The sequence below is a fragment of the Lontra canadensis genome, unplaced genomic scaffold (assembly GCF_010015895.1).
Source record: "Lontra canadensis isolate GAN:19392208 unplaced genomic scaffold, GSC_riverotter_1.0 scaffold9, whole genome shotgun sequence".
In the NCBI taxonomy this organism is placed as follows: Eukaryota; Metazoa; Chordata; class Mammalia; order Carnivora; family Mustelidae; genus Lontra; species Lontra canadensis.
The window spans coordinates 25,599,975-25,619,817 of NW_022631003.1; the positions used below are offsets into that span (position 1 = coordinate 25,599,975).

General features: G+C 36.4%; 1 protein-coding gene across 2 annotated transcripts in view; it reads left to right on the plus strand.

Moving 5' to 3' along the window:
• AEBP2 (AE binding protein 2) overlaps positions 1-19,843 on the plus strand; it is a 63,191-nt gene that overhangs the window by 16,689 nt on the left and 26,659 nt on the right. For both annotated transcript variants that reach the window (XM_032855112.1, XM_032855113.1), the window contains exons 2-3: positions 7,839-8,046; positions 15,603-15,710. In XM_032855112.1, coding sequence (XP_032711003.1) covers positions 7,839-8,046; positions 15,603-15,710 — 316 coding nt within the window. The remainder of the gene's footprint in view (positions 1-7,838; positions 8,047-15,602; positions 15,711-19,843) is intronic.

The following is a 19,843-nucleotide window of genomic DNA, read 5'->3' on the forward strand; positions in this document are numbered from 1 at the left end:
CCCCGATGCGGGGCTCCATCCCAGGACCCTGGGATCATGACCTGAGCTGAAGGCAGAGGTTTAACCCACTGAGCCACCCAGGAGGTTTTATGTCGGTTTTAGTATTTTTTAAACAAAATTTCCTTATTCTGTTTCTTTAATTCTTTTTTTTTTTTTTTTTTAAGGCCCCCCAAATGTTTTAAGCCTTTTTTTTTTTTTTTTAAGATTTTATTTATTTGTCAGAGAGAGTGAGCACAAGCAGCAGGGAGCAGCAGGTAGAGCAGGCTGAGGGAGAAGCAGACTCCCTCTGAGCTAGGAGCCTGATGCAGGACTCCCATCCCAGAACCCTGGGATCATGACCTGAGCTTAAGCCAATGAGCCAACTGAGCCACCCAGGTGTCCTCAACATTTTTTTTTTTTTTTAAGATTTTGTTTATTTGAGAGAGAGAGACAGAGATAGCCAGAGAGAGCACAGTGAGAGAAAGTATGAGCAGGGAGGAGAGGGAGAGGCAGGCTCCCTGCTGAGCAGGGAGCCCAATGCCAGCTGGATCACTGGACCCTTGGATGATGGCTTGAGCCTAAGGCAGATGCTTAACTGACTGAGCCACCCAGGTGCCCTTCTTTGTTTTATTTTGGCTGCTTAGTCTTGAAAATTTGATTTGCAGATATGGGCAACTTGTCTTTCAGTCTCCAGATACTATACTTCGTTCTACTGATCAAGAACTATGAAAGGGGATTACTAGTAGGGAAATTCTGTTTGAAAAATATCATTACTTAATGATCTTAACTGTCTTTATATCACAAATGCAAAAGTGACTGGAACCTCAAAGTTAAGCAGTAAAACTCTTTTTTTTTTTAAGATTTTATTTATTTATTTGACAGAGATCACAATTAGGCAGAGAGAGATGGGGGAAGCAGGCTCCCCACTGAGCAGAGAGCCTGATGTGGGCCTCTATCGTAGGACCCTGAGATCATGACCGGAGCCAAAAGGCAGAGGCTTAACCCACTGAGCCACCCAGGCACCCCAGGCAGTAAAACTCTTAGTATTGTACTGTGTCAGCCCTTTAATTTGTTATTAGTTCCCTAGGAGGGGAGAGCATGTAGCAAATAACTGAGTCTTCTTGGAAGGTGTTTAATTGGGTAAGGTGTAAGGGTGTGATTTGCAGATCTAATTTTATGTAAATGGATATGTGGAGGCCTAAATTAGATCTGCAGTACAGATCTCCAACTTTGCTAATCAATCACATATATATAGGAAATTAAGATATTTAAAGTTTTTTGAGTGACAAGAGTAAATTATACTTATATTCAAATTATACATCCATATACCTTCAGGCCCCTGTTCTCAACCCTCCTTTCAAGTTAGATATTTCAGGGACATTTGGGTGGCTCATTTGGTTAAGTGTCTGCCTTTGGCTCAGGTCATAATCCCAGGGTCTTGGGATCAAACCTTTTATTGGTCTCCCTGCTCAGCGGGGAGCCTGTTTATCTCTCCCTCTGCCTGCCGTTCCCTGCTCATGCTCTCTCTCTCTGTCAAATAAATCTTAAAAAAAAAAAAAAAAAGTTAGACATTTCAGTAACTTAGAAATTATGAGCAGGGAGAAGAAAAGAACCCAAAGATACCAAGGAAAATCCACAATATAAATGACTTTCCTCATAGGTAACTGAAAAGAAGACTCCCGATAAGGCTTCTACCCATTGGACCTCAGATTCAATTTCAAATTCAGCAGTTACACTCAGAATAAAATAAAAATATTCCATCTCAGGAGCATAATCTTTCCAATCTGTTTTAGAGAGTCATTTAAGCTTTGATCCAGAACAGTGGTTCTCAGACCTTTTGCTTTTAAAAATCCATTTGTTTTCTTAAATGTTGAGGAATATAACTTAGATCTCAGTAAAGCTATTAAAAAGTTACTGAAAAAATAAAAAACTTTCGTTTATGTGGGTTATATTTATCACTATTACAGTAGCAGAAATTAAGACCAAGAATTTTAGAAACATTAATTTAAAAATGAACCAATTATATGTAACAAACAGTATTTTCTTTCTGTTTTTAAGGAGATTCCCTGCCCAGTGTGGGGCTTGAACTCATGACCCTTAGATCAAGAGTTGCATGCTCTACCGCCTGAGCCAGCCAGGCACACCTAAAGAGTATTTTCTTCTTCTTCTTCTTTTTTTTTTTTTTAAGATTTTATTTATTTATTTGACAGAGATTACAAGTAGGCAGAGAGGCAGGCAGAAAGAGAGGAGGAAGCAGGCTTCCCGTTGAGCAGAGAGCCCGATGTGGGGCTCGATCCCAGGTCCCTGAGATCATGACCTGAGCCGAAGGCAGGGACTTAACCCACTGAGCCACTCAGGTGCCCCCTAAACAGTTTCTTCTTAACATAGAATAACTTTTCCAGTTTAAAAAAAATTGAAGAATGATGTTGTTTTATATCTAATGTCTTTAATATCTGGTGTAACAGCTAGTTTTCATATCAACTTCTGCATTCAGTCTGTTGCAATGAATTGTTTGGTTGAACTATTTGAAGACTATCTGGCCTCATACAGATATTTAGTTGGAAAAGGAAGGCTATTTTTAATAGCCTTTTTAGGTTAATTTTATGCCTATTTGATAAAAGGGATAGTGTTTTGTTTGTTTGTTTGTTGGTTTTGCAGTGTTTGCAATGTGGAATCTGAAACCGAATCAGTGAACTTTTCTTACTCTGTTACATGAAGAGCCTGATCTGTCCTCCATCATGATAATATAACATCCATGTATTGCTTCCTCTTTTCTCGTATTTTGTCATTCAGCAAGCTGCTCTTTACTTTTCATTGTTGGCAGCCCTGTCAGCTGTGGTCATATCCACCACACAGATGTTTTGCTCGACAGTAATTTGAGTTCTCAAAGAAGGGTCTATTAATGTATGAGTGACTTGGCCCTTGAATTCTCAGAGGAAGTCATTTTCATAAAATCTGTGTACTTTAGATGTTGGGGTAAAAATGTCTGGTGTGCCAGGTAGTTTCTTAACAAGAGGAAAAGAGCTCATGGAAAAGAGGGAAAAGGGAATGTTGTTAGGTTGAAAGTGTCTCATGTCCTTCTCTAAATACTGCATTTGAATTTCTAACAACATGTGTTTTTTTGAAAATTAGGGATTATCTGTTGTCACAGGGTGTGCATGTGTGTCTGTGAGTGTGTTTTTGTGTATGCTTTAGTTTATCATTTTGCAATGGGAGACACTTCCCTTGCATAATCTGATCGGTCTTACTTGGGTAATAATGGTAAAAGATCTTTTAGAATTTTACTACTTACACTGTGGTAACAGGAGTATCAACAAGTAGCTGCTTGTTAAAAATGCAGTATCTCAGGTCCTACCCCCAAATCTACCAAATTAGTATCTGCATTTGCTAAGATGCCAGGTAATACATAAAATACTGAGAAACACTGCTTTAGAATTATTGTAATTACCTGAATAAGAGTGCTTTTTCTGGCTTTGGTTTTCATTCAAATACTAGACTGCTTTTATTCCTGTTTTATAGAATCAGTAGGTATTTATTGGGAAGGAGAACTGAGTGAAAAATTTTAATATATTTACTATCCTCGTAATATTACAGGATAAGTGGAAGGAATGTGCCCTTCTAGTTCAGATCATCTTGATATCTTACTGTTAAAGGAAGGAGGAGAACATTTTTCTGTGACATCTGTGACTAGCTCAGTGTCCTTTCAAAATTGAAATTAACTGTACCTTATCTCCTGTGCTTTTCTGCATCAGGACTGTTGCCTTTATCAGTCTTAGGAATGGAGAGAACTGCTGATTGCAGCAGGGGTCTGGGGCCAAAAGGGAGCCTGGAGGCTTAGGATTTGGGCACTCCTAGACGCTGGAGAAAACCTAAGAGGGACTATATGGCAGGACTCCATTTGGCCCTGCTATGGAATGGGAGACTCTGGGGGTGCTGCACATGTGTGACCATCTCTTGATCAAGTCTTCTAGGGCCTGGGACCTGTCTCCTACCTCCTCTGCCATTGCATTTGCAGCTTAGTTGACATTGATGGACACAATTCATGCTCTTAACATCAGCATTATGCCATCTTTTTATTAGGATCTGTATCATCTGTATCCACATGAAGTACTGTGTTTCAAGTGAAAGATACTGCACATAGACTAATTACCTAGTGCTTAGTGTTTATGGATATTTGGACTTAAAAGGTTCCCCTTCTATGGTAAAATTAATAAGCAAAAAAAGTATGCTAAGCACTGTCTTATAATATATAAGACTATAAGATAGTCATATATTGCTAGTTGGATATATTAAGTAATATATAATATAACATAATATTATATATTATAGTAAGTAGAGTCTCTTGACCTTTATCTAATTTAAGGAGAAAATTGGTTTCTTTTTTTTTTTTTTAAGATTTTGATTGATTGATTGATTGATTTGACACACAGGGAGAGATCACAAGTAGGCAAAGAGGCAGGCAGAGAGAGAGAGGGGGAAGCAGGCTCCCTGATGAGCAGAGAGCCCGATGTGGGGCTCCATCCCAGGACCCTGAGATCATGACCTGAGCCGAAGGTGAGGCTTAATCTACTGAGCCACCTAGGCACCCCAAAGATTTTTTTTATTTATTTGAGAGAGAGCATGAGAGGGGGAAGGACAGAGGGAGAAGCAGACCCGCTGCTGAATAGGGAGCCCTATTTGGGGCTTGATCCTGGAACTCTAGTATCATGACCTGAGCTGAAGGTAGTCGCTCTGGTTTAATTTTCAACTAATTTTAGACTTTTACATAAAAGCAGTACAGCTATGCGATTAAAAATTATTCAAAAGGTGTATATAGTGAAAGTTCTCTCCTACTGACCCTCCCTTCCCTCCTCCAAAAAAACATGGACAGTGTTTGTGTATCCTTTAAAAGAAGTTTTGCCTTTAGAGGATAGCTGTGTCTATATCTCCCTCCCTGATTTAGGTATGGAAATTAGAGCATTACTGCCCTGCATTCGTGTGTGTGTGTGTTTACACTTTGCTATACTTTAGAGATTGTATCAGAAGAGGTCACGGAGATTTCTTTCTTTCCCTAAGATTGTTTATAAATTGAGTGTGGTTGGTTGTTCACTTAAAACTATTAATATTTTATTTGACTTTGGTTTACAGAAGTATTGAGTTTTATAGTGAAAATGTTTTAAAATACATGAAACAAGCAGTAAGAAAAATATTAAGGGCCTCATGAAAATTGAAATTTCTTTTTTCTTTTTTCTTTTTTAAATTTATTTATTTGACAGAGAGAGAGATCACAAGTAGGCAGAGAGGCAGGCAGAGAGAGAGAGAGAGGAAGCAGGCTCCCCTCTAGCAGAGAGCCCAATGTGGGACTTGATCCCAGGATCCTGAGATGACCCAAGCCGAAGGCAGAGGCTCAATCCACTGAGCCACCCAGGCGCCCGAAAATTGAAATTTCTTTTTTTATTTTATTTATTTATTTATTTATTTATTTATTTATTTATTTATTTGAGGGAGAATGAATGAGCGAGAGCATGAGAGAGGAGAAGGTCAGAGGGAGAAGCAGGCTCCCCAAGGAGCTGGGAGCCCGATGCGGGACTCGATCCTGGAAGTCCGGGATCATGACCTCAGCCGAAGGCAGTTGCTCAACCAACTGAGCCACCCAGGCGCCCCCAAAATTGAAATTTCTAAGGGTCAAATTAAAATACGCATTTCAGTGTAGAAAAACTAACATACAGTTTATGCAAAAAAACAAAAAATATGAATAAATGTTCAGGTATTCAAGAGGTGATTTGCATTTGAGAGTTTAATAGAGATTATAAAGGGGAAAAAAAAAAAACTAATCTCTACACCCAGTGTGGGGCTGAAATTTACAACCCTGAGATCAAGAGTCACATGCTCTACTGATTGAACAGCCAGGTACCCCAAGATTACAGAGTTTTAGAATGAAGTTTTAGAGTTTACATTTGGAATATATATATTGACTGGTAGATAGCTGGATGAACTTATGTGAACATTCTTCAAAGTAAAATCTGAGACATTTTTCATGTCTAAAGCAACCTACAGAAACATTTTTGGTAGTTACTGTATTTTTTTAAAGATTTTATTTATTTGAGAGAGAGAGAGCGTGCACATGAGGCAGGTGGGGTGGTCAGAGGGAGAAGCAGACTCGTTGCTGAGTAGGGAGCTGGATACTGGGACTCAATCCTCCAGGGACTCCAGGATCATGACCTGAGCTGAAGGCAGTCATTTAACCAGCTGAGCCACCCAGGTGCCCTTGCTAGTTTTTTTAAAATGGGTGCATAGGGTGTTAGACACAAATCATTATTAAGCTTCCTTAATGAGGAAGGAGGGAAAAACAAAACAGAAGCTTACTTAATAAGTTAAAATTTATTTTGACTTTTACATATCAGCAAATAAGTTTGGTTATAGGTGAATGTTCTTATTTTTAGAAGGTGTATGCTTAAATAATTGTGGCTGAAGTATCATGTTGCAACTTGTAGATGATTGAGGGGGGAAAATACAGCAAATAGGACAAAATGAAAATTGTCAAGTTTAGATTTAGATATACTTCTCTGTGTCGTTGAAATTTTCTGTAATAACTTTGGAGTAGGGAAGCATGCCTCTTAAAAGTTAAGTTAATAGAACTTTCATAATTTTTTTTACTTAAATTGTAAGCAGATACATAGCTTTTGATGGATTTTAACCTGTAAACATTCTTACTGTTGACCCTTCTGTGTTGAAACTATTTTCCTGTAGTTTCTGTATTGGGAAGATACTAAAATGAAAAAATTTTTTAATGAATTGCTTTTAATTAAACAAATATGTTTATTTATGTTAGAAAAAGAATGAGCACGAGGGAAGGGGCAAAGGGAGAGGGAGAGAACCTCAAGCAGGCTCTGCATAGCATGGAGCCTGATGTGGGGTTTGCTCTCATAGCCCCGAGATCATGACCTGAGCCAAGTTGGATGCTTAACCGATTGAGCCACCGGCCCCTCCAGAGATTCCCTTTTTTAAGATTTTATTTACTTATTTGATGAGTCACATACTCTATTGACTGAGCCAGCCAGCTTCCCCTAAACTGATTGCTTTTAAAAGGGAGGCAAAAGTGTGTTACATTTTATTAAGATATGAAATTTTGGACATTCAGAATTACTTCTATTACTCTATTTCTACTAATATGTGATTTTCTTAATAAAAGAGTTACTAATATGTGATTTTCTTTAAAAAAAACTGAGGGCCAGGGAAAAACATTTTATTTGGACTTCAGTAAAATCAGGGAAACTTTGCTTGGACCCAGTTTTCTCTCTTTTTCTCGTTTATTTATTTATTTAAAAGATTTTATTTATTTGTCAGAGAGAGAGCGTACAAGCAGGGGGAATGGCAAGCAGATGTAGGCTGAGGGAAAAGCAGGCTCCCTGCTGAGCAAGGAGCCTAGTGGGGGACTTGATCCCAGGAACCTGGGATCATGACCTGAGTGGAAGGCAGATGCTTAACTGACTGAGCCGCCCAGGTGTCCCTGGTTTTTTATGTAGAAGAGAAAATACAGCACAGTTTCCCAAACTTCTTTGAGATGGAGAGAGGTGGGCTGTGACAAGCAGTTGAATCCTCAGATTAGTAAATAGAGGAAAAGGTTTTGGATTAACAAGTCATTTACAGAACTGTAAAGATACCCTTGATTCTCAGTTATTTATAGCTGGAAACTATTACTTGATTTGTACATTATTGCCAACTAAATAATTTCAAATCAGTGTTGTTTTCTAATAGAAAATATGGTTAGTATGCTTTGTATGGAGCAGAATGTCAAGTAGTAATCTTAAGTATTTATAAGATCATATTCATGTTAGTGAATTTCTAGGAATAACACAGCCTTTTTTCTTCTTTTGTAGCATAAGCAGTACTATAATGGATGTAGACAGCACAATATCCAGTGGGCGTTCAACTCCAGCAATGATGAATGGACAAGGAAGCACTACTTCTTCAAGCAAAAATATTGCCTATAATTGTTGTTGGGACCAGTGCCAGGCTTGCTTCAACTCTAGTCCAGATCTGGCAGATCACATCCGTTCCATACATGTAGATGGTCAGCGAGGAGGGGTTGGTTTTGTCATTTCTTTTTTTCACTCCCTGTTTTCATTAGTTTTATTAATTTATAATTGCTAGTTAGGCTTTTTTTCTCAAAGTAATTTGGGATTGTTTTTACACAGGCTTTATTTTTTCACAATTTTTTTCTTTTATTTCCCACATACTTGATGGAATCAAATAGAGAACATATGTGTTGGATTTTAATTTGCCTTTAGACAAAATTAGACTTTCTAAAATATAGAGGGAAGAAATTCTATTTTCTAAAATATAGTGGTAATATTAGACTTTCTAAAATATAGTGGGAATATAATAAACAAATGCCACCTATTCCAAGTTACTGAAGTTTTAAGTTGAGGACATTTGGGAGTTGGCACTGTCTAGGATTTCTTTTGTTAGAGTGGTCCTAAATTATCTCTGACGCTGAAATTAACTGGAGAGATTATTGGTACCAGGATTAATATATACAGTTCTTTTAAATGAAAACTTGCATTTATATTTGTGAATGAGAACTGATCATCTTTTCCCAGGTTTTAACAGAGCTGACTTAGATAGAAAGTTATGATTAGTGAGAATTGACCTATGTCCTTTTAGGAATACATTTAATTGTGTCCGTTTATATAATTTTTATTGGATAGTGAATTAAGAGCTAAGTAAATTAAGTGAGTCAAAGTGTAATGGATCAAAGTATTATAATGTTACTTATAATTTTTTTCAACTTTACTAGGTTTGTCTTGAATAGTTACCATACTTTAGTGCATTTTCCTGAAATTAATGCCACATTGTAAGTATAGATAAGCTTTAGGCCACATAATCTCCTATCAGCCTGCCACTACTATTGAGATAATACTGATACTAAAATGGTTAAGATCATTATGGTTTAAGGAAGTGGGTAACTATTTCCAAGGTTGCATTGATTGATCTTTTTTAAAAAAACATGCAACCATATAAGCATGTCTTCAACATTTTAACAGGTGGTATTTGTGCGTTAGAATTTCTTTTAAGAAATATTTGCTATTGTCACAATATGTTGTAATGTGTCAGCAGTCTTTTGACTACATGAATTTGATAAGTAAAGATTTGTCTTAATAGATTTGATTTTGATGACAGATGGTATATGAATGAACTTTTTGCCCATCATATGGTATTTTTACTTTCTAACACAGCCCAGCTCAATGGTTAGGTTACTTTTCTAATAATCTTTTCCCTTCTCTCATATTTCAGATTTTTAGGGTGAACTGTCAACCAAGTTGGTTTCCTAGTTATTACAGAGTTGCCTTTTGTGAGTCAGTGCTTGATGTCACTTGGAATATATCTAAGATAGCCTTTGAGCCATAGCATGATGCTTTTTTAGTTACTCGACTTAGCAACTATATACAGGATCATCAGAGTGTAGATTACTGGGCTTCTCTTAGTAGGTGTGGGAGAATTTCACATTTATAATTGTTGGATCCTACATGTTGAGGAGTGGTGTACAGCCTTATGAGAAAGTTTTTAGCCTTTTAAGGATCTGTAGAAAAAATAGAGGTGCAGACTTTATCATGTAATCACTGCAGGTGTATTTACTTAATTGATATCAAAGAGCTAGGCATGAAGTCTTGGTGTTTCTATTAGTATAAACTTGCTGAAATGAACCTCCCCACCCCCATGTCATTTCTTGAATGCATATTCATAAAATTACTTTATTGTAAGATTGGCTAATTTTAGGATTAATGCTGTTTTGACCACAGAAAGGAGCCCTGATCCTTGAAGGACATTAATTGCTGAACTACAAATGTTAAAGATTCAGAGGAATGTAGAAAATATGTTGAAATCACTTTTTACATACCAGTCACTGGTACATAGACTAAGCTTTCAGAATGAAAGTATGAATGAAACTTTGAAACCTATACACAACTATGTAACAGGAAATCTTGATCTGGTTTTGTGCTTAAAATAGAGTGGGTGTCGGTTGGGACTTTTTTTTTTGAATGGCCTCTTTGAAGGGAACTTTAAAAAAATAATTTTAACTGTTTTTAAACATACAGTTCAGTGGCGTTAAGTACATTCATATTGTTGTACAACCATCGTCATTATCCACTTCCAGAATTTTTTCAGTATCTCAGAACTGAAATCTGTACCCATTTAACAATAACTCCCTAATCCTTTCTTTACCCAGCAACTAGTAACCACTATTCTACTTTCTGTCTTCATAACTTTGGCTGTTCTAGAGATCTTATATATGTGGAATTCAGCTGATTTTTATGACACAATTTTATTTTTTTAGATTTCTTATTTCTCTTCTTTCTGCCCCAAGTGTTAAACTGTCTTGATGGAACGGAAACAAATGAGGAAAAAATTGGTACCTCTAGAGGATTTTATGCTTCTAATTATTAAGATGAGTTTTATTGGAGCAGTAAGTTAGCAAGATCTAAATACTATATTAATCCTGTTCTTTTTCTCATCCCATTCTGATTGTCACCCTGGGAAAATAAAACCATCAAGTAACAGCTTAGAGACTTCTTTCCCTCCCTTTAAGCTTTTTATGTTGCCATGTCACATGACTGTAATGATATTTGGAGGCTGAAATTGGGTAGAGTTTAGCTTTTCCTGATCTTTTCATATATCAAAGTGAGTATGTATATTCTACTTCAAAAGTTAAACTAACCCTTTAAATACCAAATTATGAATGTAACATTTATTTATTTATTTTATTAAAGATTATTTATTTGGTGGTGAGGGCACAGAGCCTGACCAGGGCCTCAATCTCACAACCCTGAGATCACTACCTGAGCCAAAACCAAGAGTCGGATACCTAACTTACTGAGCCTCTCAAGCACCCCAAATGTACCTTTTCATAAGAACACTTAAAGTGGGTGGGGGGGGGGGAAGAACACTTAAAAGTGTTTGTTCCTATTTAAAATACAAAAACAAAGAAGCGAAAACAAAACAAAACAAAACCCTTTTTTTGTTAGGTATAGTAGAATTATGTTCTTGGGTCCATACTTCTATGCATGACTGGATTTCAAAAACTAGACTGAGCTATTTTACTAGCCAGTATTCCTAATTCCAGTGTCCTCTTTATATCCACTGAAGTCTTGGTAGGTGGGAAACTTCATCTTGTAGGATTTCAGTGGTTCATTAACATCCATTAGTGCTCTGTTCTTTCTGTTTTAACTCTTTCTCACTTTAAAACAGTTGCCAGAAAGAAATGTGTTTGTTTCTTGATGCAGGAGTTATTTTACATGTGTCATTTGATTAAGTTCATTTTTGTATATGTTCTTGGGTATTTGAGGGCAGAGGGCCCAAGGGAGATTTGGGGGGAGGGATGATATTCAAAGACTTGAATAAGGTCAGTTACTTCTGTATGCTATATAAAAATGACATTTGTAGACACTCATGGTTAAATTGGAATGTTCCTAGGAAGTGAAATCATTAGGTCACTTTGAGTTTTGATTACCTGTCTGATATCTTCTGAACAACAACATGAAAAATATATTTTGTAATAAAGGAGAAATACTTAATTCTTATAATTTGAGTGTTCTATTAAATATTATTGTCCTCTGTTTTATTAAATACCTTTTAATGGAGAAAATTGAAAATGTTCATTTAGTGTAGCTAAAAATAATGGGATACAAAATTATAGCTGTCACTTCAGTTCTTGGAAGAGCAAACTGATTTGAGACAAAATAATTACATATAAAAATACCTTATTTCTCTTCTGTTTGTTCACATCTTATAAAAGAGTAAGCTGGGGTTTTTTTTCTCAAATATTAAAGTTTAAGGGATCCATGAAATCATCCAACCCCTTCCTGACTTTAGATGGTATATCTTGTGCTTTATATAAAATCTCCTGTATCATCTTACTGCAAAAGGAATCTAATTCCTTTGGTAAACCATCTCCTTTCCCCACCCCTGCATGTAAATTATATTGCCTACTGGCTCTGATTGAATTTTTCTTATGCGTACTTAGATTCTGGCACATTTCATTGTATCCTTTTACAGTAGATTTTACAATTAAAGAAGATTTTGTTGGATTCATTTGTACACTTCCAGGTGTGAAATGTTAGTGGCCAGATAGGATTAAGGGCATGTATCTTTATACTGTCACACAAGCTGTCAAAGGTGTAAGCCATGAGTACAGTCAGAAAAGTACTCTGGTACGTTGGATTAAAGAAAGTGATAAAAGTAAAGGAGATTTGCACTACCCTAGGTTCCCAGGTTTGTACCATTCTTTTTCATTTGGGGCATTTTGGAAGAGTTCCCTTAAGGTAAAATTGACCTATTCTGACAGTAAAGGAAGGTTTTCCTCAGGACTTCTCAGCAGAAAGCCCAGACCTCTCTGTAACATTGAAATTTTTGACCTCTGTATCTTTTGAGTTAGGTCATTATAAATTTGAAGATTCTTTGGTAGTCCAGGAATATTCTTGTAATAACTGTGTGGTGTTTCTTTTCTTTTCTTTCTTTCTTTTTTTATTTAAGATAGTCTGGCAGAAAAATTTGGTGGCAGTTATTTTGAGAAAGGACTACCAGTGTCTAATATAAACCCAATTTTTCTGTTAAATAGTCCTTCTGAGAGAATATATAATATATAATCTTGCATTTTCATCGTATTTTGGAGTAGCAAATGTGTGCTCATAGTGTTGGATGAAAAAGGAAATAGAGGTTTAGATAAGTGTTCTTCTAACATTATATTGCTGCAAAGTGTGAAAGCTCTAGAATTCAGGTCATTTACTTTTGTGCTGTTTCTATTTTCTATTTTTTTAAAAGATTTTATTTATATATTTAAGAGAGGGAAAGAGAGTACACGGTGGGGTGGGGGGAGCAGACGGAGAAGGAGAGAGAATCTCAAGCAGACTCCATGCTGAGCACAGATCCTGACACCCACTCTGCATTATCCCCCCTCCCCCCTGCAGCTTGATCTCACCACCCTGAAATCATGACCTGAGCCAAAATCAAGAATCAGACGCTTAACCAGCTGAGCCACCCAGGCTCCCCTATTTCTGTTGCGTCTAATAATAAACTTTATATAAGTCTATCATGAGAGACTACACTATGAACATCTGTGCCTCAGCATTCTATTAATATAGCTAGATCTTAATTCATTTTAAGATGTATAGAGGGACCATGACAGTTTTTATTCTTGAATAATTTCTTTTACATTTGGATTGGATTCCTGTGGCGTTTGGTTCATTTTACAATGAGAAAGTTTCTAAAAATGGGGTATGAAAACGTTTTTCAAATACTGTGCATCTAAAAACTCAAGTTTGAAGAAAGACCCCTTTTGTTAGATTTTTGAACTCTTTTTTATCAAAGTGTCTTACTAACATAGATTAGGGAAAGAAATTCAGCTTTTCAACAGTTTTGTGTTTTTTATGGACCCTTGGTGTGGAGTTCTGGTACCTCTTTAGTTGTTGTGCAACTTTAGTGCTTCCTCTTCCCCTACCCCCACCCACGGGAATTATTTTCCAAATATTTCACCCTATTATAGCTAAATATAGTTAGCTTTGGTCTCTTTACACTTACTTCATTTCCTATAAAATTCATTAGGTTGAAGGTTATGGTTTTTCTTTGAACCTGAAGGTGTTGCTCTAACAATGTTACTAGACATTATTCCATCTAAAGTCTAGACCATACCTACTCATAGTGAAGGCTATTATCTAGTGGAAGTACAGTCTGCTGTTGTCTCCATATTCATGTTTATTACTTTGAACAAAATTAGAAGTCATGTTGTTGTTGCTCTCAGATGTAGTGGTTGGCTAATGTTAGGTAGGGGCAGTGTTTGGGTATTTACCTTAGTTGTTTGAGAATAACTCAGCACAGAGGTTACTTAAGAGTTAAGACAGCAGAATTCTTCACTGTTATAAAAATTACTGCATAAATGATGTTAATTTTGTTACCAGTTACTTGCTTTAAGGCTTTTTTCTTTATGTGGTGTGACTTGTGAGAGAATTTTAAACCAACCTCAGATTCCTGTTTATTGCTTGAATTGAATATTTAAGACTTAGAATCTAGTAGTCTTGAGTCAGGAAATGGATAGATGGCCCTGGTCATCTGCATGTGATTATTAAACATTAATGAATTAATTTCCACAACATAATACATGTATTTTTTATTTTTAAAGATTTTATTTATTTATTTGACAGAGATCACAAGTAGGCAGAGAGGCAGGCAGAGAGAGAGAGAGAGAGAGGAGGAAGCAGGCTCCCTAAGGAGCAGAGAGCCGGATGTGGGGTTCAATCCCAGGACGCTGGGATCATGACCTGAGCGGAAGGCAGAGGCTTTAATCCACTGAACCACCCAGGCGCCCCTAATATATGTAGTTTTAAGAAAATTTTTTTTTCACATATATTTAAAAAGTGGCTTTTAATTGTGGGAACTTCAGGAGTCATTTTATAAACATACACTAGGGTCAGGTATTTGAAGTATGAAGGAGGTAATGTTATGATTTCTATATCTGTTCAACTGAAAGAAATTAGCCAGTCTCTACAGGAGTCAGGATATGTGATAACAGTCATGTCAAAGAGCAAAAGCATATTGCTTTGTTAGACCTATCTGATATAAAAAGGTTTTGGTTTTCAGTAAAAATTCAGTTATTATAGACTGTTGATTTTTTAGGCTTAAAAAAAACGTTTAACTATTTGATGATTGTTTCTTCAGTTCTGTATGTAAATTTATTCTGTTCTACATGCAGTAAAGTCTTCAAAGTGTCACTCTATTTGTAATTGCTCTTACCTTAGAAAAGAGCAGAGCCTATTAATTATTTTTTGAAGGTTATGATTATAGTGGATTCATACCTTTACTGATGTTGGGGACAGTTTTCAGTGTTCATTTTGATGGAAATAGAATGCTAGAAAACGGATATCTCATTAATAGGAAGATGATAAAGATTAGATTGTTAGCTGTTAGATTAGTACTTTCCAAACGTAGTTACACTCAGTTATATGAATCCAAGATTATGGATCTATCATGATAGAGCAGTTTATGCCCATTGCTTTGCAACTGGATTAATTTAACATTTTATATTAGATTTTGCTTCATAAGATAATTGGAAATAATTTTTAATGAATAGAGCTATGTAAAAATGAGTACTAGTATGGATGTAAGAATAAGGAATCAAGAGCAGAAAATTTAAATTTGGTAATTTAATTACTTTAGTCATTTTTTGAAGTTCATCTTCAAAAATTAATATTTGATTATTTTGATTTATTTTTATTGTTTCTTTATACTCTTATATTTTCCTGATGTTTAATACATTGTTCCCTCATGTAGTAAATATAAAAATAATGGTGTGTAATCCTGGTTCCTTAGGGATATATTGTTAATATTTTGTATATTTCTTCTCAATGACACTTTGTAATTGGTTTGTCAGTCCCCAATGAAGGAATTGCACAGCAGCCTTACGGGGAAAAAAGGGTTAAAACCATGCCCCTCATACTGGAAGTTCAGAAGTTTAACTAAGCATTTTGATTGATTCATACATTAATGGCTCTTTTTGTCAGTTAAAGACTTGCAACGTGTTCATTTGAATTTACAAGGAATAAAACTGTTGAAATAAGTGATGAAAATTATTATGGCTCTTCTTTTAACAGGTATTTGTTTGCTTGTGGAAAGGTTGTAAAGTATATAACACTCCGTCAACCAGTCAGAGTTGGTTACAAAGGCATATGCTGACGCACAGTGGAGACAAACCTTTCAAGGTAAGTAAGCATATGTGAGTTGTTTTAACTTTTAGTTAATGTATTTCTTAATAGGCATACTTTCGCCCTTCTTAAAATGTTTAAAAGAAACACTTGTGTAGACATTCCTGTGGATACATCGAATTTAAAAAATAGATGGAGATAAAAATAATTTAATCCAATTCTTAAAATTTGGAGAACAAACAAAAAAAAAGAAACCAAGTTTAGGGTCTTCAAAATACCTAGTGAGCACACCAGTTTGAATACCTGTCTTTAAAATTGATGGCTTTTAATACCTTGTGCTGTGTGTCTTCTCACTGCCATATGTTTTAGTCTTTTTATTGATTATTATACAAAAAAGTGAAATTGTACAACATTGAAGGGTTTGATTGTTTTCACTCAGTTTTGAGGTCGTATTACTGAACTTTTTTGTAAATTACTGTGTCAAATAGATGTATTCTGAGAAATTGTATGAAGAGCTAGTGTCTATAAAAATCACTTTTCTATTTATCTTCATTAAAAGTTAAAATCTGGTTTTTTATATCATAGAGGTAGAAGTTTGTGTTTAGAGAAGTTTAACAGTTGTTAAACTCATAATCTACTGGCATGTAGCTATTGTGTCAGAAACTTCCCTTGGGTTTCATTAGAGAAGGAGATAATTCTTGTGGAGCTGCTTTTTAAAAATACTCCCCCTTTTTTGGAAAGACAGTCTTTATCAAGTTAAAAAAAAATAATAGCTTACATTGAGAAATATTGCCCCCTTTTTTCTTGTTCCTTCTTCACCAAGAATGTATCACTATTAACTAGTTTCTAGTGAATTCTTCTAGTATTTCTTTATGAAAGTATAAGCAGGCAAATATGTAGTTTCATTTCCTTTCTTAAACATAATCCAGTAAACTCTATACTGTCTTTGCCTTATTTTTTAATTTTTAATTTTTTTTTTTAAAGATTTTATTTAGTTATTTGATAGAGGTCACAAGTAGGCAGAGAGGCAGGCAGAGAAGAAGAAGGGAAGCAGGCTCCCTGCTGAGCAGAGAGCTCAATGCAGGGCTCGATCCCAGGACCCTGGGATCATGACCGGAGCCGAAGGCAGAGGCTTTAACCTACTGAGTCACCCAGGCGCCCCTGCTTTATTTTTTTAAATGAGCTTTTTATTTTATTTTATTTTATTTTAAAGATTTTACTTATTTATTTGTGAGAGAGAGGGAGTAGAGGGAAAGGGAGGAGCAGACTCCCGCTGAGCAGGGGACCCAGATGCAGGGCTCAATCCCAGGACCCGAGGATCATGACCTGAGCCAAAGGCAGATGCATATCTGAGCCACCAAGGTGCCCCTGAGCTTTTCATTTTAAAGCAGTTCTAGATTTACAGTAATATTACAAAGATTACAGAGCTCCCTTGTAACCCATACCAAGTTTCCCCACTGTTAATATCTTTGTTGCATATATGTGTACCTTGTTTGTTTGTTTTTTTTTTTTTTAACTTATTTTATGCTAGAGAGCTTTCTATATTCATAGAGAATGTTCTTTCAGTTTATTTAACCAAACTTGTGTAGACGCTTGGGTTATTTCTAGTCTTTGGCTGTTTTAAATAGTGTTGCAGTGATAAATCTTTGACCATAATGCCATATCATTAGAGCATCTGCCTTCTCAGTAGCCTTGCTAAGAAGGTGTTGTCAAACTTCTGGAATTTTGCCAGTCTAATACATGAGAAATTTCATCCTAGTGGTAGTTTTTCTTTCAATTTGAGGAAATTTGGGGATCTTATGTTTAACAATTTGGGTTTCTTTTTCTTTTAAATCTCATTTATTTTTAAAATTTCTCTCTTTCTCTTTATTTATTTATATTTAGCAAGCTGTGTGCCCAGTGTGGGCCTTGAGCTCATGATACTGAAATCAAAATTTGCATGCTCTACTGACTGAGCCAGCTAGGCACCCCTCCTTACTCTTTTTTAAATAAATGGTCTCACTGAGCTTTGTGTTGGCATGCGGATCTTAATGTAACTTTAACACCCTAGTCTTTCCTGTGGCCATACTTTAGATCCTTGCCCTGGTAGGTACTAGAAGAGTATGATCTGGGACAGTTTTTATTTACTTACTTACTTACTTACTTACTTATTTATTTATTTTAAAGATTTATTTATCTATTTGATGGACAGAGATTACAAGTAGGCAGAGAAGCAGGCAGAGAGAGAGGAGGAAGCACTGAGACAGTTTTTAAACTTCCTATCTAAGATGTAGCTGGTAGGAATTGTTACCTCATAGTGCTGTACAGTATGTATCCAGTAAATGTAAGAGCTTATTGTTGTGAAAGTAAGAATCATTTCCTTTCTCATTGTGTGTATTTTCATACATTTTTCTTTAGGACAGCAATCCTTCTGGTTGATTATGATGTGCAGATTCATTTCAAACCCTCTCCGATGCATTTTTCTCCCAAATCCTCTTTTTAGAAACTATAGATGATTGCCGTTGGAGAAGGGGGGAAACATTGTCTTTAAAAGACAGAAGTTAAGGGAATGATTGAGTGAGGCATTGTTTTCTAAGTTGTAGGAATCAGTTTATTTATTGATTGATTTGTTTAAAAAAAAAAAAAAGATTTTATTTATTTATTTATTTGTCAGAGAATGTGCAAAAGCAGGGGGAGCAGCAAGTAGAGGGAGAAGCAGGCTCCCCACGGAGCAAGGAGCCCAGTGTGGGACTCCATCCCAGAACCCTGGCATCATGACCTGAGCTGAAGGCAGACACTTAACCAACTAAGCCACCCAGGTGCCCCTCCTAATGGGATCTTTTTTTTTTTTTTTTTTAAAGATTTTATTTATTTATTTGACAGAGCGAGATCACAAGTAGGCAGAGAGGCAGGCAGAGAGAGAGAGGAGGAAGCAGGCTCCCTGCTGAGCTGAGAGCCCGATGTGGGGCTCGATCCCACGACCCTGGGATCATGACCTGAGCCGAAGGCAGAGGCTTTAACCCACTGAGCCACCCAGGTGCCCCCTAATGGGATCTTTTGAAGAATAGTTTTTAATTTCAGTGAAATCTAATTTACCAACCTTTTTTTTTTTTTTTAAATAGTTAGTGCTCTTTGTATTCTGTTTAAGAAATTTTTGCCTACCCTTAGTAAATGAAGATGAGGAGGGTTGGACACCTGGGTGGCTCAGTTGGTTAAGTGTCTGCCTTCAGCTCAGATCATGATCCCAGGGTCCTGGGATTGAGTCCCATATCTGGCTTCCTGCTTGGTAGGGAGCCTGCTTCTCCCTGTCCCTCTGCCCCTCCCCCTGCTTGTACTTTCTCTCACTTTCTCTTTCAGATAAGTAAAATCTTAAATAAAAGATGAAGGTCTTATAGAAAAGCTAGGAGTTTTGTCTTATGGTTGTAGAGAAACCATTTCTAGGCTTATATTTAGATACAATTTATGTACTATAAGGTTTACCAAGTGTACAATTCAGTAGTTTTTTAGTGTATTCATAGTGTCCTGCAACTGTCACCACTATTTACTTACAGAATTAGTGCTTTTGAGAGAAAAAAAAGGCATAAAAGAAATGAGTGGATGATTTAGGGAGTAAATTTCTTTTTTCTTTAAAGCATTTCTTTTTTCTTTAAAGATTTACTTATTTGAGAGAGAGCAATAGCGTGTGGGGAGGAGGGGCAGAGGAGAGAGGAAAGAGAGAGTCTCAAGCAGTCTCCCCACTGAACACGGAGTACTCTCCAGGGATATCCTGACCGGAGCCAAAATCAATATAAGTATTGGTGATTTTGATAAATATTGCCTGACCTGAGCAGAAATTAAGATTCAGAGGCTTAACCGACTGAGCCACCCAGGTGCCCTTAATTAGTCTTTTCTTCTTTCTTTCTTTCTTCTTTTTCTTCTTCTTTTTTAAAAAAAGATTTTATTTATTCATTTCACAGAGAGAGACATCGAGAGAGGGAACACAAGCAGGGGGAGTGGGAGAGGGAGTAGCAGGCTCTCCACTGAGCAGGGAGCCTGATGGCAGGGCTTGATCCTAGGACCCTGATATCATGACCCGACCAGAAGGCAGACACTTAACGATTGAGCCACCCAGGTGTCCCTAATGAGTCCTTTCTTGATGGTTTTTTTTGGTCCAGTTATCCCAATATAAAGAATAATGTAATCAATGAACATGTTTTTATAAACTGCTTTTG